Here is a 21,932-nt window from a genome sequence, read left to right as displayed (position 1 = left end):
GAGAGGGCAGAGCAGGTCTCAGGCCCTGAGTGAGGTGTGGTCTGGCCATCTTCCAGGCCAGGGCCTGTGGACAAACAGAGCCCTGGTTCCACCTGCAGCCCAGACATCATCCTTGCAACAGTGATAACATCCCACCTTGTCCAGGCAAGAGCAGGTGCAGAGCCAGAAGCTGACTTGGATCTCCAGCTTTCCTATTCAGTTTTTTGCCCTGACCAGCATGCCCCTTTCTCCCTCCCTCCAGAAGACAGTGTGACTGAGTAATCTCTTGTTACTCCTGCCTCTCCTGGGCTGCCAGTGGGAGGGGTGAAGAGGGGGTGGGGACTTCTTTTGCATTCAGACCAGCTCTGGCTGGGCCTCAGGGGCTCCCAAGAGGCTGCCTGTAATTAACATTCTGAGTCTCTGAGCCTAAGAAAAGCTTGCAGCAGAGCTATTTCTGGATGGATGGAAGTTCAGAAGGACGTTCACCTACTACCACCGAGACCTTGTAGAAACTGACCGTGAGGTTCCATCCTGCTGGCTGGGATGTACCCAGTATTCAGAGATAATTCTGGCCTTCCAAGCTCAGCTCAAGTACAAATCTCCTCCAGGAAGTTTTCCCAAAATATTCTAACTCCTCCGAATTCCCCCTTCTACCTCAACTCCCAGGAAGGGAGGGAGGGCCCGGAGGAAAAGATGCTGAGCTGGGCTAAAGTCACCCTCTAGATTCTCCATCCCCTTTCCTGCATTTACCCTTATTCCTATCACCCAAGCAGGTCAAGAAATACATTCTCTTCCCTCAAGAGGCCTTCTAGAACTGATGGGAACTAAAATCCATCAAAATAGGATCTGTTGAGAACTCTAAGCTCCCCAGGTGCTCAGGTCTAAGCGGCCTTCTAAGGAGCTGGCACAGGGCAGCCTCACCTTGTAGATTTTTCCCTCCTCTGTGCCCACTAGGAACATGTAGTCAATCTCTTTGTGGAAGTCAAAGGCAGTGCCACAACCCTGGGAAAAGAGGGAGGGGCAGGCTTAGCCCAGTTCCAAGAGGGAGGCTCCCAGTGCCTCCCCTACTCAGCAGAGGAGCTCAGCCCAGGCACTCTCAGCGCAGGACTCAGCGCAGGACAGACTGAACTAGGGCCCCTGTAAGGGCTGGGACCAGGCCAGGCAAACAGAAACCAGCCCTCTGGCCTGCTTGTCCCAGGCAGTTAGGATTCTGCAAATCCTAATGGCCAGGGGTTCTGCAGACAGGAATGGGGGCCTGGGTAAACAAGGCAGGGATTGAGTTAAACAGGGTCAGGGTCAGGGTAAACAGGGACAGGGTCTGCAAACAGGGACATGGTCTGTGCCGACAGGGATATAGTCTGCATAAACAGGGTAGGAATTGAGTAAACAGGGACAGGATCTGGGTAAACGGGCCTGATCTGCATAAACAGGGCTGGATCTGCATAACAGCACCTGATCTGCATAAACAGGAAAAGGGTCTGCAAACACAGGGATGGGAACTGCATAAACAGGGAGGGTCTACAAACAGCCAAGGGTTCAGCAGACAGGGCCAGGCCTTCCTATAATCTCCTGTCAGGCTCTGGCACAGGTTGGGGAGGGAGCACTCAGTCAGGGGAAGGACCACTGTCACTGACCCTCACTGGGCCTGAATGACCTGGCCAGGCCTGGAGGTGAGAGGGCTGGGGCTCCTACCCACTGGGTGCAGCTGCAACCCCTCAGGAACTTCTGTGGTGCTGCCTTCCACCTTCAGCTTGATGACATCTACGTGAACCAGCTTTCTCTGTAGCCGCAGACAGAGGGATGTGGGGGGGAGGGCACGTGGGTTGGGCTAGATGAGCAAGGCTTGGGGGTGCCCTTTGCCATTTAGCTCCCTGCCTCCCCAATCACCCCAGTGTGACCCTCTCTGGGAAATAGGCACCTTCACGAGAGTCCAAGACACAATCCTGCCGTCAGATGACACAGAGAAGAAGTTAAGGTTTTGGTCCATGTCATCCTTCTGCCACTTGACCTGAAACATCCCAAAATGTGAGCTCTGGGACCCTGCTAAAGTGTTGAGTTAGGGCTGCGGGCAGAGCAGGGCTCCCCCAAGCACCCATCTGAGGCTCAGAAGCAAGTTCTGGGAGCCCATTTCCCAGAATCCCATGATTGGTCCTTTCTCCCTCCTTCCATCCATCTCTGTCTCTCATTCCTTTCTTGGGGATTTCTCATTCCTTTCTTGACCATCCTGGAGCAATAGTGCCAGTCAAAGCATTGCCTTAATTTACTGGCTTGGCAGTGGAGGTACCCAATCCCTCCCTGGGTTGGGTTCCAGGAGCTCCACTGTGGGGAGAAGGCAGTGGCTACGGGTTCAACCACCTTACATAAATAAACATGGCCTGGAAAGAACAGGGCCCATCAACCAGTTTCCTGTTTATAAAACAGGAGTCATAATAGCATAGGTTTGTTATGAGAAATAAATGAGATAATATATGTGAAGCCCTTACGTCAGAACATTGCACATATGAAGTATTCGATACATGTTAGCTAATGTCCTCATTGTTACCATCATCCTAGGAATCTGGGTGCCAAGGTTCTGCAGGAGCCTTTCCCTGCTTGCTAGTGGGGGGTGAAGAGGAGCAGGCCCCCGTCTCCTGCCCACCTCTTCCAGGCTTGGCCTTTCTCTAGGAAGTGTCTCGTCTTTCCCACCTTTCCTTTGCTACTAACTCCTGCTCTCAGAACTTTGCTCCCAGTCCCAGATTTGAGTTGCATTTCTCCAACTGCAAATCAGGGTTAATTATCCTGCCCCACCCATCTTCTCAGGGCTGGAAGCAAACATGTGGGAAAGTGTTTTGGAGACAGAGCTGTTGTCTTATGAAGATGACACGCTTGAGACTCAAGTTTCTGTTGCCAGATGGGGAGGCCTGGCCAAGCCATGTCCCAGAGAGCTGGGGTGGGGCTGGGTGCCCAGAGTTTTCCATTCTCTAGCTCCCTCCAGACCGCCCATGCTGGGACCACCGTCCTGTCCCCTCCCCCTGTCACTAGCAGAGGACCAGTGAGGGAGGCCAAGAACCCAGTGCCATTGCCTGTTGCCTGTAACTGCTGCTGTCACCAGGGTTGTTGGGGGCTGGAGGGAAGTAGAGAATGGGTTGTCTCTCCCCAGCCAGCCTGAGGCCTGGTGGATCGGAGCTTCAGGAAGGCGGGCTGAGTCCTGTCTTGGTCTGTCCAGGCAGCTGGCTCTTTTGCACTTTCACTGGACTGAGAGCGCCACAGAGCCTGTGAGGCATAAGTCAGAGCCAGCCCTAATATTGAGACCGCTTCTCCTTCTGTGTAAAGGTGGTCCCTTTAAAGGGGGGAGGGGACAGGGGGTGTCAAAGGCCAGGCTGTAAGAGGCACTAGGGAGCTGCAAAGGGAAGTGTTTAATGAGTAAACGCCAGCACCGCATGGAAATTGTATTTCACACCCCACTTAGCAGCCTGATGCCCAGTGGGGGGTGGTGTGTGTGTATTTGCAAGTGACTGTGTATGTGTGTATGTGCGCAAGTCACACACATGCTCCTGGGGTGGAGGTGAGCCGGTAGGAATAAAGCAAAAGAGGGAGGGTGGTAAGTGAGGTTAAGAGAATGAATGAATTCCCAGGGACCAGGTGGTAGGGAGGAGCTGGAGCCTGCTTCACTGATTTATTCTCTTCTGCCTTATTTGCTTAGGGCAGACCTGCTTGACCCTAGTCTCTTGCTTCGTACATCCTTCCTGCCTCCTTCCCCAGAATTGCACCAGCACGCACACACACACACACACACCCCACAGAGTGTTGCTGGTTGAAGCTTCACAGTAGGGCCTGCACAGAGCTGGCTACTCAGGCAGGTTCCCTGGAGAAGAAGCCTGTGCTGTGGGACAGGAGCCCAATCTTCTTAGAACAGACAGTCCTCTCCTTGGCTCCAAAACCTTCCGTGGCTCACCACTGCCAACAGAACAAACTCCTTCTGCCTCAGCCTGGCATTTGAGATCTAATACAACCTCTCTGGCCTCCCCCATATATCTCTGACACAGTATCTCTGACACAGTCCTGTTAAGAGGGACTTAGACTCTGATGTCTCTGACATCTCATTCAGCAGCCTGGCTCTCCTTCAACCTCCATGCTCATATAGCCAACTGCCTGGAGGACGCCTCCCTCTGGGTGTCCCTTGGGTTTCTTGTATTACTTTCTGGCCAAACCTGTTTTTCTTCTGCCATTTCTCACTCCTATGGATGGCCTACTAAGCACCTCAAACCCAGGCAGCATCAATTCTTCTATCTAATATCTGATCAATCATTTCCTTCTATTGATTTTGCTACCCCACCAGCTCTCAACCCTGTCTTCTCATTTCTGTCTCCACTGCCCCTGCCCTAGCTCAGGCTTCAAAATCACTCATGCTGCAGCCAGAGAATCCTTCCAAGAGACAAACATGACTGTGTTACTCCTCTGCCCCAAACTCTCTGATGGTTGGGCAGCAATTTTCGAACTATGCTCAGGGGGTAGAGGGAGTGAAAATAGGGGACCCTTAAGCAAGCAGGGACCTGGTCCTAACAGAGCACCACTCTCATCTTTTTAATATTTTCTCATTTCTTTTTAATATTAATCTCATCTTTTTAATATGGGCTTCTGCATGAACACTTTGCTTGAAACCACAGACGTACAATGTCCAAGCATCTTAACTTAATAGATAAGTGCAGGGTGCTTCAAATGACGTGTCACTTCCCAACAGGCTACTCTGCTTGATGCCCCATGTCATTGCACATGTGACCCCTTTGTACCCTTCTTCATCTCACTAACTCTCTCTCCTCCCTCACAATCCAGCTCAGGTGTTGCTTCCTCTAGAAAGACCTGCCCAGCCCTCCACCCCCTGGTCCCCACCCAGGACAGTGTGGGTGCCCCTCCTCGCGCACTTCTACTTTAGCACTTAGCACGCTGCCCTGCCCTGGTCAGTCTGTGGCTGTGGTTATCTCCCCAGTAGGAACTCCAGAGATCAACCAGAGGAGCACACAGGGAGGAGTTACTGAATGTATGAATGAGTAAGTGAATGAATAAGGAGGGAGGAAGGAATGAAAAGAAAAGAACAGGAAGTGAGTAAACAAGTGAGAGACAGGTGTGTCCTGACCATGTCACATGCCATGATTCTATACAAGAAACTGAGTCTTCCATTTTGCAAAGGCAGCAGCCCTGTTTTCCTGGCAGGATAGGAGAGCAGAAGGCTTCTCTGTCCAGCTGAGTTCCTGTCTTCTTGGGACCTGCTCAGCAAAAGCAATAATGTTTCTTCTCGATGCCCCATTTTCCCAGCAATCTGCTATTTGATTTACAGGACATAGCAGAGTAGGAGTAGGGTGGTTGGCTTGGGCCTCTGCCCTTCTGCTTGGCTTGAGGAAGGAAGGTGGTCAGGCCAACCAGAGATGCTCTGCGCTTGGCCCTGGGCTATCTGAGCTGGGAAAGCAGGGGCAGGGCTGGGCCAGGTATGATCAAGACAGGCCTTTTCTCCTCTCCCTGAGTTTTAAAGTTTCTACAGAGATCCTTCCCTGCCTGGAGACCTACATGTGTCTGGAAGGCCTGGTGATTAATTGGGAGGTGGACTTTTTGGTGGAGAAAACTCCTGAGGCTGCAACCTCTGGTCTCTGCTTTGTTGGAGAGTAGCTGGGGAGGGCGTATGGCAGGAGGGGCTGCCTCCCTCCCACCCTCTGCCCCAGGCTCTGGGTAAAGGATAAAGCTGAGAGGGCACCATAGCCCCTGTGCCTGGGCAGTCCTCCCTCTGCTCAGGCCTGTCAGTGCTGGGGAAGGTGTCCACATGTCTCAGGGAGCTCAGGGCCATAAGAGGCAGGAGTGTAGAACTTGCCTGAAGACTGTCAGGGCAGGAGGGAAGTGAAAGAACAGAAGACAGAGTCCCACTGCTGTCTGATGAGCCCAGAGACCTTGAGCAACTTGAGGCAGAAATTCATCCTTAGGTCCTCCCAGACCTGCCCATGGAAAAATAGTACACAGCCTTTGAAAGAAGGGGACCTTTGGGACACAATAAGGAAGGGCCTGCAAAGCCACAGCTAAGAGACCCTCTGAGAGTGAAACTGAAATCTACACCCAGTGGAATATGATGGGAAACACAGTCAGGGTGAAATCCAGCCCCAATGTCGAGGTAATGGTTCCAGGCTGGTGTCAGACTTCTGCAGAGGCCCCACCCACCACTCTAGGCATGTCTGGAGAAGAGGGGGTGCTACAGAGAGGCTCAGGGGCAGACCTGCCTACCAGGCCTTACAGTCCCACCCGAGGGCAGGCAACCAGCAGCAGCCACCCCTGCCTGGGAGTTTCCCCAAATCTAGCCCAGATGGCAGAGGAAAGGCCCCGTGCAGAGTTGAGGAAGCTTGTAGACAAGGACCTGGTCTTTAACATACAGTTGACCCTTGACCAACATGACTTTGAACTACATGGGTCCAACTATACACAGGTTTTCTTCTGCCCCTGCCATCCATGAGACAGCAAGACCAGCCCCTCCTCTTTCTCCTCCTCTTCAGCCTCCTCAATGTGAAGATGATGAGGATGAAGACCTTTGGGATGATCCACTTACATTTAATGAACAGTAAATATATTTTTTCTTCCTTATGATTTTCCTAATAACATATTTTCTTTTCTCTACTTGTCTAATTGTAAGGATACAGTACATAAAATATACATAACACACAATATATGTGTTATTTGACTGTTGTCAGTAAGGCTTCTGGTCAAAAGTAAGCTATTAGTAGTTATGTTTTTGAGGACCCCAAAGTTATACACAGATTTTTGACTGTGTGGGGGTCAGTGTCCCTCATTCCCACATTGTCTAAGGGCCCACTGTACTCAGCTGGAGCCTGTCAGGCCCTGGAGCCTTCCAGCTATGTCTTCTGAGTTACTGATCGCCACATCTAAGAGATCCTTAGCAAACAGGTGGGGGCCCTCCTGAGGGAAGCTCTGGGGCAGCAGACCCCAGCTCTCACTGGAGACCCTCTTGCCTCCTGATTTTCACCTTCTGCCCTTTTCTGACACCCAGATCCTGACCTGATGGTACCTGCCATCCTCATCTCCTTGCCTGTGGTCCTCTCCTCCCCAAGCTCCCTCCCTCCTCCAGTGGCTCCAGGCCCACATGCTGCTCCCATCCCCACCCCTCCTACCCTGGTTGCTGACCTGCCACACAGGGTCTGAGTGCTTGCCAGACTTGGCTGAGCTGCAGAAGGAGGGCTGGGAGTGGGGCTTCTTGAGGTTGTAAATGGCCACGTTGCCGTCATAGTGGCCCACTGCCACCAGGTAGGGGTGGTCCACGTGGATGTCGAGACACATGACGCCGCTGTTGCTGCTGAACATGTACTCGGGGAAGCTGGGGTTCTTCAGGCTGTAGAGCAGCAGCATGCCCCGGCTCTGCTTCATGAAGTCATCTACCCAGGGAAGATGGGCGGCTGAGGTTGGAGGATCCAACTGCCCTGCCTGGAGAAGCCCCCTCACCCCTACCCCACTAGATGGGCAAGCCCTGCCCTGCTCTGCATCTGTCAGAGTGTGGGATTCCTCTCTGGGATTCATCTTTTCCATCTGTGAAGTGGAATTATGAGATGTGACCTTTCCCTTCTCAGAGATCATGGAAAGATCCAACAACCAATCAAGGTGACCAGGTTTATTCTCCTAATTCTCCCCGAGGTGCAGGAAAGGGGGATGCTGGCTCAAAGAGCTGCTAAGTGAAGAAGGTGTGTGAGCTTGGGAAGGAGCAGAACCCTCAGAAGGGGTTTGGATGCCCAGCCAAGGGCAGGCAGCTTTCCATAGATGCCTGGATAATGCCCATGTACCCCTCCCCCCAGCTAAATATGGGCTAAGCTTGAACTAACATCGAATTGTCTACAGTGAATCCCAAACTAGCCACCTATGAGCATATCCCCACAGTCCCAGGTTCAGCCTGAGCCCTAGATCTAGGCATGCTCCCCAAACCCAGAAGTCCCAGGCCAGCCAGTCAGGCTTCCACAGGCCCACTTGACCTGGGCACAGCTTTTGGCGATCAACAATGGACTACTCAGCAGAGGCCCTTCTCCCCACCAGCCCCATGTCAAGGGAGTGCCTCCCACTCTTTCTTTCATTTTCTGTGTACTTGGCGCCCATCCTGATATGTAGTCATGAACATAGTCCCAGCCCTTCCGCCACCAGCTCGGTCCTCCCAGCCTCCTCACCAAGCTCAGAGGAGCCGAAGCTGGAGAGGTGGAAGGCTAGTGTAGCCCCTACCTGGGGGCACTCTGCTAAAGCAGAGGGCATGTAGGGGCATCAGGCCAGGTCAGTGGACAGGAGGAAGTAGATGCCACGCTACAGAGACAAGGATACCAGGCCAGCCACTGACAGCAGGCTTCCTCTCTTACTGTGCTGTCCTAAATGAGTCTAGCCCAGGACTGGCTCTAAGACAGCAGCTGTTTAATGACTCCCTTATTAAGTCATGCAAAAGGCACTTGGAGGGGGTGTGTGGTAGGCAGAATAAGGCCCCCCTGCAAAGATGTCCATATCCTAATCCCCTGAGCCTGTAAATATGTCACTTTTCATGGCAAAAGGGATTCTGCAGATTTGATTAAGTGAAAGACCTTGAGATGGAGGAGATTATCCTGGATTATCTGGGTAGACTCAATGTAATCACAAGGGTTCTTATAAGGGAAAGAGGGAGGCAGGAGAGTCAGGGAAGGAGATGTAACCATAGAAGCAGATGTCAGAATGATTCGATTGCTTGCTGGAAGGGGGCCACAAGCCATGGAATGTGGGCAGCCTGTAGAAATTGGAAAGGGGAGGGAAAGGGCTGCTCCCCTGGAGCCTCAAGAGGGAATGCAGCCCTGTTACCACCTGGTTTTGGTTCCGTGAAACCTATTTTGGACTTCTGACCTCCAGAACTATATGATAATTTTGTGTTATTTTAAGCCATTAAATTTGTGGTAGTTTATTCCAGCAGCAACGGGAAACTAATATAGTAGACATTTAGGGAAAATTGACCCAAACGTACTTTAGGAATCAGAGAGAGAGGCTCCCATAGATGGCACTTTTTTTTCTGGGATGGTTTGGAAGCCGTCCCTCTAGAAGTCAGCTGGATGGATGCAATGCTCCTCCGCCCTTCTGATGACAATAATGAAACCCTCTCTCCATTTCCCATACCTCAGCCTTGCCACCTTCGACTCCAGGAACAAAAATGCCCCTTGCGTTAGGACGTTCACAGTTTCCAAAGGCAGGGGACTAGCCCAAGGCTGCTCTAAAGAAGGCTATCAGTTGCTAGAGGGTTCAAAACCTCAAGCATGGCCCAGAGGCCATGGTGCCGAGCTGGGCTCAGCCTCTCGAGTAGCTGGGCTTTTCCAGGCACTCTCATTTGATTAGAAGTCATATTTAAACAGTGTGGAAATAAGAGCAAGGCCTTAGAGACAGAATACATCAAGCGGGACATTTAATTTGATTTAGGGAAAATGAGGCAAACATTTGAGAACCTAAATAACTAACCAGTAATTAAACTAACAACAGGAATGCCCTTGCATTACAACCCAGCAAGCACAGTGGCCTTTAAGGACTGTATTTACAAAGAGACCTGACAACATAATTAGTCCTGTAAATTTTACGCAGCCTGCAGCCGAGGAGTGGTGGATTTTGTGTATGGAGGATGAATGAGAAGAAATGAGGTGGATGAATTTCCATTTCCAGTAAATGAAATTAACACTGCTTAATTAGTGAAGCTGACAAATAAATGATCAGGAAAGATTTAAATCCCTAAAAGTGTATCTCTGGCCTGGGCAGGCCCAGGGACAGGCCAGGATGTGGTGGGACAGAGTGGGAAGGGATTTAGAGCTGGGACTCAGAGCCTGACATTGGCCCCTTTTGAGGGTGCTGTCCCCAGACAGAGGCTGGGCTGGGGAACAGCTGGCTTCCCTGCTCTTCCAATACATGGCTCTCTGGGAAGCTTCTTGCCCCATGTCCTGTGTGATAGCCTCAGGACCACACAGAGCATCCTGATCTGTTCCACCATCCATGCCTGGCAGACCATGAGAAGTCCCTGTTTCCCTGCTATGAATTGGCTAATGGGCTGGAAAGGACCCCTTCAGTACAGCCAGCTGACATCATTGCATCCCAGCAGTCCCAAGGCCATCTCTTCTTGGGCTAGTTCCTTTTCTTCTAACCTTCCTCCGCCTGCTTTATACCTACTGACAGCCTCTTTCTCTACTCTGCTGGGAACATGTAGCCTGGCCCTAGGGGGATCCCAATCTTTGCCCTTTAAGCAGCCTATTGTGCTCACTACCTGGTACCCAGCAGCTATAGAGGGGAACCAGGTAGGGATGTTTCTGTGCTGTTGCAGGCAATTGCCCAGATTTCCTTTTCTCTACCTGCTTGTTCTGGCTGGCTCCAACCAACCTGGCCTGTCCCAGAAATGAGGGAATGGCTACAGTCCTTCCTAGGGTACATACCTACCCCTGCCAAAGTTTTATTTGGCTGAATCACAGAATAAATATCTGGGAATACCATAAAAAGGAGGTTTATGAGGTCTAGACTCAGCTCACCAGAGTCAAATCCAACAACAAACCCAAATTCTCACTCCAGTGTTTGTCCTCATGAGGCAAAAGCTGATTATGGGAGGGTGGTATCTGGGAGCTTCCAAAGACAGTGTGATGGATGCTGGTGAGACCAGCTGCTCCTCATAGTGACCCCATCCAGCAGCTAGGGTGCCTTCTGTCTGCCCCAGCTTCGCCCTCTTTCTCCCATGGAGGCACTCAAGAGCATGGGACTCCCAGAGGCAAGCTCAGGATGGATGCAGGGGCCTTCCTGAGTCTCAGCCCAGCCTGGTTCTCTTCAGGCCTCTGCAGGTGGTTCTGAGATATGCAAGGCTCTGGAGAATAGATGCTCATCTGAAAGCCGGCCAACAACCCCCAAGCCAGTGACAGCAAAAGCAAATACCACTGCCGCTGCCACTGGGCCCTGCTCCCTAGGAGACTACCTCTGTCTCCACACCCCCCTTCTCTGCTCGGGCTCCCTGAGGGTACTGCAGGAAAGCTACGAGAAAGAATGACAGACAAATCAGCAATGATTGTCCTTTATGTGTAGGTGGTTCCTCCGCTTGCAGCATGTTTACTTCTTCTCTCTCAAGCATACCTCACAATAGCCCTGGAATGGAGGCCTGGCAGGTTGTCAGACTTTCCATGTCACCAACGAAGAAACCAAGGCTCAGAGAGGCTTCTGGCCCCAGGTGTCACTGGAAAGTGACACCCCCACCCCCAGGACTGTAGCTGACGATGGGTACCACTCAGGCACGTGGATGTAGCTAACAGGATCAAGGAAGGACAAAGAGACCGTTCTCAGGTAAGTGCCTGCCCAAAGGACATTGCTGGGCTTGTCAGGCTCAAGGTCTTCTGCTGGTGGGAGGTGACCTACTCTACTGCTCCTGCCCAAGGCTGCCCAGCCCCCCAGCCCCCACGACAGCCTCCACATGACCCCGACCAGCTGAGCCTGCTTCCGAACCTGGGTGGGGGGAGAATAGCGCTAAAACTGAAGCAGTTTTCCCTCCCACCTTCTGAGGAGCAACCCCTACACCCCTGCCTCAGACCTGGGCAGAGAGCCTGGGTTGAGAGTAGCCTCACAGGGGGGTCCACACCCACTCCTGGGAGGGCCTGCCCAACCCAACCCCCAGGCCCTGTTCCAGGCCCAGTAGCTGCAGCAGAGGGGGAGGAATGTGCTAGTTCCCTGCCAGAGGGGGAGGGTACTTCCCACTTGGCAGCAGCCCACCCTCAGGAGTGGGGACACAAAGCAGGCATTTAGGGCATCCTCAAAGGCGGCCCAGACCACAAGACTGGGAGCAGCTCCAAGGTCTCCTCCCTGAGAGGAATGACAAACACCCCCTGCCCCTCCCCACCCTGGTCAAAGAATGGGCGGACAGGCAGTCTGAGGGGCAGTGACTGGGAGCTTGTATGCCTGCCAGCCAGCAGCAGCTTGGAGAATGGAAAGGTTTTTGTGTTTGCAGAAGCTGATCCTCCCAGCCAGAGAACAAGCTGTTAGCACTGGGGAGCGAGACTACTGTGAAGTGTAGGGCCCTCTCCCGTTGGGAAGGGGGAATGTCCAGGCCAGCACAGCACTAGGGGCTTCTTCTGGGACCAAGTAACATGAAGGGAAAGCAAACTGCCTGGACACAGTTTCCATTGTGCTGCCTTCCTGCCTCGGGTGGGTAACTGGCAGGGGTGGGCACACTCTGGATAGCAGTGGGCTCCTAAGGTTCAGGGGATCCCATCCCCCATGCCCCCACCCACCCGGTCAGGAAGGCCTGAGGAGGAGGCAGGAAGGGGGGGCCTCCATCCCTACTCCACAGTGTGGTTAAGGTCCTGCCATCTCTCCTTGGGATGCCCACATCAGTCTCCTAACTGGTTTCCTTGCCTCCAGTCTCAGGCCTGCAATGCCTGCAATTCCTCCCTGCACTGGTCATGTCCCTGTCCTTGAATTCCTTCAGTGGTTTCCCCTCAGGAGAAGATCCAAGCTTTTTGGAATGGCTTACCAGGCCCTTTGAGGGCTGACCCTGGCCCCACCAGCAGCTTCATATTCTGCCATATTCCTCATGCCTCCAAACCTTTGCATATGCAGGTCCCTCTTCCAGAAGTGTTTTCCCCTCTTTCTTCACCAGAATAACTCCTTCAAGGTTCCATTGACACATTCAGCTTAGAATATTCCTTCACCCAGCACTAATTGCCAGTAGGATAGTGGGTCTTCCCCATTAGACTGTGAGCCCCCTGCGGGCAGTCATCTTTGTATTTCTTACAACTGGCAAAGAGTTCTGCACAGAGTAGGTACTTAGTGTTTGCTGTTTACATGCGCAAATAAATGAATAGCCAGATCACTTACAAGAGCCATATCCCACTGCAAACAGATCCCTGTACTTTGGATTCCTGCAAAAAAAAATATGAATCCATTGGCATAGGAAATGAACATGGCCCTCCTGTGGACAAGGGCCTTCCCATTGGCACTGGTGCCTAAATATACTACAGACATCTGTTCTCCAGCTTAGGCCCTCACCACTTGGGAGTCCTGGGGGTGGTCTTGTGATCCCATAAGAATCCAAGTTCCATATTTTTCCATACTGTCATACGTCATACTCAAGGTGGTTAAGTGCAGAAGGGGGTACTGGGGGTTTGGGATGTAGAGGGCACTCAGGGGCTCTGCGTTTGCTGCAATGCCTATACTTACCAGCAGAGGGCAGTGACGGACAGGCGCTTGGCTTTGTCATTTTGGAACTTCCAGAGCGGCAGCAGGGTACCCACCTGGTCCCGGTATTCATCAGCAGCATCGTCATAGTACTTAAAATCTTAAACACACACAAGCAGAGTCAGCCCTGGGACTGCCGCTTTATAGCAAACCCAGGTCCACCACTTACTGTCTGTACCTCCTTGGGCAAAACAATGAGCCTCTGTTTTAGAGTGGGAATAATAATACTACCTATCTCAGAGTTCTGTTGTGAGGATATATGAATTGAGTTAATATATGCAAAGAGCTTAGAAAAATGCCTGGCACATAGTAAGCTCTATGTGTTAGCCATTGTTACTGTCGTTGTTGTTGGAGGTACATTACAATACACCGGCCATGTCTACATGGATAAAATCCCAGGTTTGCAGCCCTTGTTCCCATGTGTTTCCCTAGCATTTCAGGAGGCTCCGTTTGGAGGAGCCAAATTTCAAGGGTTCAGCTGCCAGGGGCTGATTAATAGTTCTATTAATTCTGCCTCCTAAATCCCTAAAATGCAGCCCATTTTCATATCCACAGCCAAGCCTCCCTATAATGAAGCTGCCTAGATCCCCCATGGGTTCTCTGAACCCAACTTCATCTCCTGCCTACAAAATTGTCTCTGCCTTCCACTTCCTTTAAGTTAGATAGATGCCCCATCCTCCCACTTGTCTAAACCAGAAATGAGTAATCCTTGACTGATCTGTTTCCATAATTTCTCATATTTTTCTTCTATCTTTTTAATTCATTCACTTTTCTCCAAACCCATAGCCCCTGCCCAGGTTCAGGCCCCAACATCCATCACCTGTATTATGACAACATCCCTCTAACTGGTCTCCTACCTCCAGTAACTCCTTCTCCAACCCTTGTTTCACAGAACAATCAGTGTGAGTACAAACAAGGCACCTCACGACACCCCTTTCCTCACTCCACTGAAACCCCCTCAATGGCTCTCCTTGCAGAGGAGATTAAACCAAGAGGAGATCCACATTATTTCTAGTCAGCTGTCCGTGTCCCCTCCATATCAAATCATGCCAATGAGTCCAGTTGTCTCCTGTTTTGGGTGTTTCTACATAGTTTTCCATGTCTAAGATGCCCTGTTCTTCCTGGCAAACTCCTACTCACTCCAGATCCAGATCAAACTCTTTCTCATCTGTAAGGCCTTCATTTTCTTTTGAGCAGAGTTAATTTCTTCCTCTGTTCTAGCCCTGCCTCTCCTCTACTGAAACATCTGTCACACTAGATTGCCTCTATTTATCCTTTTGCCTATTCTCCCCCACCAGACAATATCTGGAGAGCAGGACACACATATATTCTCTGGGTCCCCATTGCCTAGCACAGGGCCAGCCACAAAACAGACAACCAACAACTGTTTAAAGAATGCAGTGAAATTCATTAACAGAAGTGAAGTAGTTCTTGATCTTCTTTTGACAAAGGGTGACCAATTAGAAAATGAATCCTGTCATTCAGTGAAGCCAAGAACATGCCCAGGCCTGACATCTCCTATAGTGCCCATACCTTGAGGTTGTGGGACTTCACTCAAACCTCAAAAATGTCTCAGAACAAAAAAGATTCAAGTGGTCAGAGAGGCGTGAGCCTTGATTACATCAGAGATTCCCCGGCTTGGGTTATCTTTGAAAATACTTCAATTCAGAGCAGAGATTAATTGGTAACACTTCTCTATTTTCACGTCTCCTTCATGATTACACTTTCCCAAAGGGAAAGGAGTATGCAATTAAAAAAATCAAAGTTCAATACATTTTTATGTGACTGTGTTCTTATAAATGAAAGTGGTTCACCAAGGCCAATTTCTCCATGGATATTAATCAGGTTTGCAGCCCTTTGGTGGGCCACTTGCAGAGGCTGGGTTTCAAGAAGCCACGCTGTTTGAGTGACAAACTCATTCACAGCTGTTGTGTACTTTGACAGCTTTGAAAAGCACTCAAGGTCGTTTTCCAGCCTGAATGATAACGAGGGGGCTTGTTTAGGTGGCTGGTTTTGGCAGCCCTGGTTTCTGTGTCCCATGGGTGAGCAATGAGCATCAAGTCACCAAGAAGAGCCCTAGGCTGTCAGCAAAGGAGACCAGCCAGCATCGAGGAGCTGCCAACTCTGGGAAGGCAGCTGCTCCAAATAAATGCACAACCTCTTAGGGAAATACAAGCCACTTGGGAATGTGCTGTTCATGCCATGGGAAGGATTCTGTTTCCCTGACACTGTCAAAGACACCAGAATTTCCCAGGCCCCCAGGATTTAAGCATTTCTGAATCAATCTCTTTCTTCAACTCATCACTAATTAATCACCAGGATAGATCTATTGAGTGTGTTTATTTGAAATGTCTCTTCCAGCTCAGTGGCTTTGCAGCCTAGCGGCGAAGTGCTTAGGTGATGGATCCAAGGGGCCTGTGTTCGAGTTCTGATTCTGCCACTCACACTTCACACTAGCTGTGACTTTGAAAAAGTGGCAACATCCCAGCCTGAGTTTCTCATCTATAAAATGGAGATAATAATGGTATTCACCTCACAGTGTGGCTGTCAGGAACAAACAAAATAATAACATGTAAATTGCATAGCACAATGCCTGACACACAGGCTACTCCCAGTGAATGCTGGAGCTTGTTTCTCACTATTATAACTGTTCCCTTTTCTCCATTCCTTAAGACACAGGCTAGGTCAGGTGTGGTAAGGCCCATTCCACCCCACATTTGAGCCTCACCTCCACCTCTCCCCTATATTCTACACAATCACATCCTCCTCCAGCCTTGCTCTCATCAGGCTGTGTCCCTGCCTAGAAAGTTTCAGTTCTCTGAACTGTCTGCAGAGATAGGTCACATTCCTTGCATGATATTCAAGGCCCTTCATTAATGGGCTCCAACAACCTCTTCCGCCTGAACTCTCACCTCTTTTCAATGAAGATCCTGTTTGGGTCAGGGAGCCTGCTGTCCCTTGTCCCCAGAGTCCATTCCTATTCGGTTTCACTGCCAAGACACTGCTCATGCCATCCCTGTCCAGAACATCCTCCCTGTAGCTATCTTCTCTCACACACTCTGCTTCTCCCTTGGCATCTAGCTAAGCCCTCTCCAAAGCCTTCCATAACTACTCCCACTCATCCCTCATTTTCCTTCTCTCCTACGTGAGGATCCCCAGAGTGGTTTCTGTCTACCCCATACATTCTGGCATTTATAGCATTCCCAAGGTGCTCTGAGTAGAGGACAGAGCATAGAATGAGGAAGATTGAGACCTCTGTTTGGGTCCTCTCTGCCACTCACTAGTCAGGTGGCCTTAGCCTTAGCTTCCTCATGTGTACAGTATGGGCAAGTCTCTGCTCTGCCTGCCTCCCAGGGTTATCAGGAAGATGAGATTGGATCACCAATGTGCAGGTATTCTTTGCTGCACCATTTCCAGATCTCATCAGTATACACATTGTTTCTTATGCCATCAGTCATGGTTAATCCACATAAGTCTTGTCTCCCCAGTGACATCCAGAGGACAGAGGGATTATTTTTTCTCCGCTTGCACCTATAGGAGCTAGCATGAGACACCCAAATAACCCAAGCTTTTATGAGAAATTTTTAATACAGGCAATAATAGTGGTTGCCAGAACTTCAACTCTTACCTTGAGCAATGTCATCATATGTATTCTGGTTGACCATCCGCTCCATGATCTTAGCAGCTTGGGACAATTTGATGAGATCATCAGTCTGTGGGGATACAGAAACTTCAGGTCCTCATAAACCAGCACTTGGCAAGGTCATATGTCCTGAGCCATGTCACCCTTGCAATTGATTCAGCAGTACCTCTCTGGCACTACTCACCCCAGATAGCTCTGTAAAGGTTTCTCTGCATGTCTCAAGGCCCAGCTCATGCCACTACCCTCTTCTAGGAACTCCTGCCTCACAAGTGGCACAAAGGGTCTGAGCTGATATACTTGGCCCCTGGGTAGAACCTGCTTCATGCTTTCATTCTGGACTTGTTTTGGAGAAGGCCTATCTCTGAGCACAAGACAGGGAATTGAAGAGAGCCCAGGAAGGGTCTGCAGGGGAGAGCAGACAAGGGCAGGTTGGAGCCTTCTTTGGTGGAGACAGAAAAGTTTTATCAGCTCAGAGAGTGAAAGACTCCATTAAAGGCCTCAAAGATCATGTGGTTTTATCCCTTACTCAGTTACAGGCTGAGGAAGGCACCAAGGCCCAAAGAGGGGAGAGACATGCTTACATACATGGAGTACAAGGCAGAACTGAGACTCCTAATCCCAGGCCCTCCCTACAGCCCAGACCAATGAGAAAGCAGGAAGCTTAACTTCAAGAAAACGTGACTCATCTTGAACCAAAAGGAAGCTTGCCATTGTGTGAAATTCCATAAATCCCCAAGATGAGGTGCTTGGCAGGTTGACAGAAGAGCAAAGAGTTTGGGACTAACAGGAAAGGCCCAGAGGGCTTAGGGCAGGTGGCAGGAGTGAGCCAGCTGAATGGGCAGCCCTCCAGGGTGGGGTCAGGTGGCCAGGCCCATGGCTCCCAAGGATTCGATGTCTCAGAAACAGCAGCGTCAGGTAGCAGTTAAAAGGATGGGTTCTAGAGCCGCACAGACCTGCACTCCTATCCCATCCCACCAAAATTAGAACCCGGTGGCAACCTCTGGCAAGTTACTTAGCTTCTCTGAGTCTTAGAGTCCTCCTGGTAAGTGGGGGCGGATGGTGGCATCTGCCTCATCAGGTCATTGTGATGGTGAAATGTGATAATACATGTTAGTGTCTAACCCAGTTCCCGGTGGTGATGGTGTCAGAGGAAACATGCAGAGTAGTGCAGCGAAGGGTTATGAAGTCACTTCTGGGGAACTGACCTTTGAGGACCTTTTGCCACGCCTGAAAGAGACTCCAAGTTTATCTTTGAAAACTGACCAAGAAGGGCATTCATTGGAGTCTTGCAGTCACAGACCTCAGAGTTCACCTGGTTCCAGCTACGCTCTCTATTCTCTGACCCAGAGCAGGAATCCTCTCCCCTTAGCAGCTTCCTGGTAAGTGTGACTCTCCCCAGGTCAGGCAGTGTTTTCTGTGGCCAGATAGCCAGTTAACTGAAACTCCCTCCCTGCATCTTCTACCTATGGGCCCAACTCTGTCCTCTGGCCACAAGGAATTGGATGCTTGGTGATAGCTCCTTTGAGGTAGGAGGACACAGCCACGTGCCCTCAAGTCAGCACTTCCTCGGGTGACTCCTCCCAGCTCCAACAGTCATGAAATGGCATATCAATAACAATAGCTACCATTTATTGATCAGTAGCACAAAAGTGTTATGTTAGGGGCTGCACTGTATTATCTTGGGTTCTCATGAAAATCTTGCAAAGTAGGTATCATTAGGGTATCTTTACAGATGAAGAAACTGAGGTTTCAGAAAAACTGAGCTAACAAATGGCAAAGCCAGGATATAAATCCAGGTCTGTAGGTTCCAGGGTCCATGCTCTCAGACCCACACAGCGAGCCAGTGCCTCCCCAGTCTGACCACTCCTCTCCTTGTCCTGGGAGATGCAGGTTTCCAGTTGTGTTCTGAGGAGAGTGTTGTGGGCTGTCACCTCCCTTGTCCCAGATACTATGCTACTGGAGCAGCCACACATCTTTATTAGTTCTGACTGAACTTGCAGCCTGTGAGCCCTTTCCTCCTTTCCTACCTAATTATTCAGATCAGACAAATGTGCATTGATTTCTGTGCATTCACTCAAATCATTAATGAGACAGAGACCTGAGGTCCACCAAGGAGGCCCTTCCTATAGGATATCATGAAGTTTTTATCTTTTCTCCCCTCCAGCACATTTGAGTTTTCTACCCACATAATCAGACGCCATTCTTTGAGGGTGTCACTCTGTTCAACCATTGGGCCTGGGCAATGGGGAAGGTGACTGCCTCTCCCACTGTGTTGCACAGACAGCCTGGCCCAGTACTTGGGATTTCTAATTATTGCCTTGGGGAGAGGGTGCACACCAAGGCATTCACTAGGTGGGGCTGGGGGAGGGTGTCCTGCCTCCCATGTGGACTCTTGGTCCAGAGGGCTGGAATCTGCTTGTACCATAGTCTTCCAAGTCAGCTAAGCTGGAAGAGTCCAGTGTGATGGAGAGGGATGGTCCCTCATCCCTGAGGATGTTAGACACCAACTCTGGCAAGGCTTAGAAGACACAGGTCAGATTCTAGTCTCAGTCACAGGGACTTTTCTTCTGGTTTCTAGATCCTGGTGATTATAGTTGAGGTTTCTGCAACCATGGGTCCCAGTACAGAGCTTATAACCCCTGATGGATCTTCATGTGAACCCTGACCTAGGCCAGTGGCCCCTGTGAAGCCTCTAACCTCTAGAGAATGGATCAGGGGAAGCCAAGGGTCTGCACAGAGTAGCAGGGCAGGGGATCCATCTTTCACGTCAGAGTTCCAGTACCCGCATGGCCATGATCACTAGGTACTTGGTCAGTGACTGAATAAAACAGCATTGGGACAGTTCCTATAAAGCCAAGGCAGGGGACCCTCAAACTTCCCCTAAAATGTGACATGATCAGGATAATGAAACAGAATTAAGCGAGAGTGGACACACCTCAGGCATAGGAAGCAGCACTTCCTTTAACTGGTCCAGCTTCAATTCTGGAGTGGAGCAGAACCACTTCCCCGAGAGCAGCCATGGGAACTCTCCGAGGTGCTGAAACCAGCCCCCAGATTCTTGTGGACATTGTCCCTCCCACGCCACTGCCAAGTCAAACCCATCCTGATCCACAATGGGACTCTGGTTCCTGATCCAGATTTCTGTCTGTTAAAGGGACAAATGTGGCCCTTCAGCGTCTCCCTGTGGCGACCCTCCCTTCAGTGACTCCCTATAGTTGCATCACTGTGACTCCCACGATGATCCCCAAACCTGTGCTGGCTAGACCCACAGTGAGTCCCCCTCAACCACGACCTTTATAATGACTTCTACATGGCTCTTCATGGAAAATCTAGCCCAGGGTGGCCAAATCCATTGGCCTAGCATTTATGGTACCTATGATCATCTCTGATCTGGCTCCTGGCCCTGAAGATTCACCTACAGTATAGGACATAAGTAAACCCAAGTACTGAAAGTGAAAAAACATCTCACTTTCCCAGATCCTATATAAGCCCTTGCCGAGGGAAGTGGTGCCTTATCCTCACATCCCACCCCCACCTGAGCAGACTCCCCAGCTCTTCCAGAAGGCATATAGTGCTTTCAATAAGGAATATGTCTTCTGTTACCCTCTAGCTCAATAATTCTGAAATACTGCTAGCCTCCAGATCTATCTTACTGGGGGGAGGTATGGAATGCTAGAGGCAGTTGTAACTCTCCTCACATCTTTCCCTAAGGAACGAACTATTTATATCTCAACATTAGTCCCTGATTCAAGTATCTGTGAACCCCTCCCAGACAGCCAGGCTTCTGTCTACCCAGAGGCCAAGGCCTCATTCAGAAATTCTGTGGCAGAGCTGTAGGAACTAACACCAAACCTGAGACTCCATAGATGTCAGCTTCCTCATGGCCATCTTCCCTGATTTTTTAGCCACTGGGGTCTTTGCCTTCTCCTTCTCTTTGGTCTTTTCCTGCTTCTCAAGTTCCTCTACATAGGCATCATAGATCTCCCACTAGGCAAGGGTGAGATAAGAAGGATCATTGTAAGGTGCAATCTTTACCCAGACAGCTCTTTTCAGCCTTCAAGACTTAAGGAATTGGTCATGTTAACCCTGGCAACAAGCATCTTCTACTTGGCCTGTTGGAATTATGTATTCAATACCTGTCTTCCCTACTATCAGCTCTGGAACAAGAATGAAAGAGTTCTAAGGACATCTCTGGGCTGGGCTTACATACCCTGAAACCCAGAGGCTGGGTCTCCAGCTGAAGATCAACATTGTTCTAGCACACAGCCCCCAGCAGGCAGAACAAATGGGCAAACATCAGGCTAGTTCCCATTTTTGTTGGTGATTTAAAAGACTCTGAACTAGAACATTTAAAAAAATAGGCCAGGCACAGTGGCTTACACCTGTAATGCCAGCACTTTGGGAGGCTGAGGCAGGTGGATTGTTTGAGCCCAGGAGTTCAAGACCAGCCTAGGCAACATGGCGAAAACTCCATCTCTACAAAAAATACAAAAATACGCCAGGTGTGGTGGCATGCCCCTGTGGTCCCAGCTACTCAGCAGGCTGAGGTGGGAGGATCGCTTGAGCCCAGGAGGCAGAAGTTGCAGTGAGCCAAGACCATGCCACTGCACTCCAGCCTGGGTGACAGAGCAAGGCCTTGTCTCAAATATATATTATATATATATATATATATCTTCATATCCCCACCCCCACCCCGGACATGGCATAAACATACTGGCTCGGGCTGGCTGTCTATGGCACTGACCACATCTCAGCATTAAGAGGAGATAAGCAAAAGGTAAGGGAACATTTGCTAAATGGATCTGACAGGAAGAGAAGCCCAAGGATAGTAGCAGAGGAAGCAGCAAGGATCTGGGGCTGGGCAAATGCCCCTCATCACACCATGTGCTCCCTAGAGCTGGGAAGTCACTGCCACCTGGAGGTCAGATAAGTAAACCTTACATTTAATAATTCCCCCCCAGTCTCCTATTCCACATTGCAAAGTACTCTAATCTTTGTTATCTCATTCAGACCCTCCAACAACTCTGAGGCAGCTTGTCATCCTCTCTTTAGAGAGAAAGAAACTGAGGCATTAAAAGTGACATGGTTTGCTCAGGATCTTAAA

The 21,932-nt window shown here is 50.3% G+C and overlaps 1 protein-coding gene across 1 annotated transcript in view; it reads right to left on the bottom strand.

Annotated features, from left to right (window-relative positions):
• Nucleotides 1-21,932, bottom strand: part of LOC129530372 (dynein axonemal intermediate chain 1-like) — a 36,246-nt gene that overhangs the window by 6,713 nt on the left and 7,601 nt on the right. The window contains exons 6-13 of the mRNA XM_055377157.1: nt 20,681-20,815; nt 16,814-16,898; nt 13,168-13,285; nt 12,826-12,869; nt 7,135-7,382; nt 1,898-1,987; nt 1,676-1,759; nt 901-981 (exon numbers count right to left, since the gene is read on the bottom strand). Coding sequence (XP_055233132.1) covers nt 901-981; nt 1,676-1,759; nt 1,898-1,987; nt 7,135-7,382; nt 12,826-12,869; nt 13,168-13,285; nt 16,814-16,898; nt 20,681-20,815 — 885 coding nt within the window. The remainder of the gene's footprint in view (nt 1-900; nt 982-1,675; nt 1,760-1,897; nt 1,988-7,134; nt 7,383-12,825; nt 12,870-13,167; nt 13,286-16,813; nt 16,899-20,680; nt 20,816-21,932) is intronic.

This window comes from Gorilla gorilla, chromosome Y (genome assembly GCF_029281585.2).
Source record: "Gorilla gorilla gorilla isolate KB3781 chromosome Y, NHGRI_mGorGor1-v2.1_pri, whole genome shotgun sequence".
Taxonomy (NCBI): Eukaryota; Metazoa; Chordata; class Mammalia; order Primates; family Hominidae; genus Gorilla; species Gorilla gorilla.
This window is presented reverse-complemented; position numbering and strand designations above follow the sequence as displayed.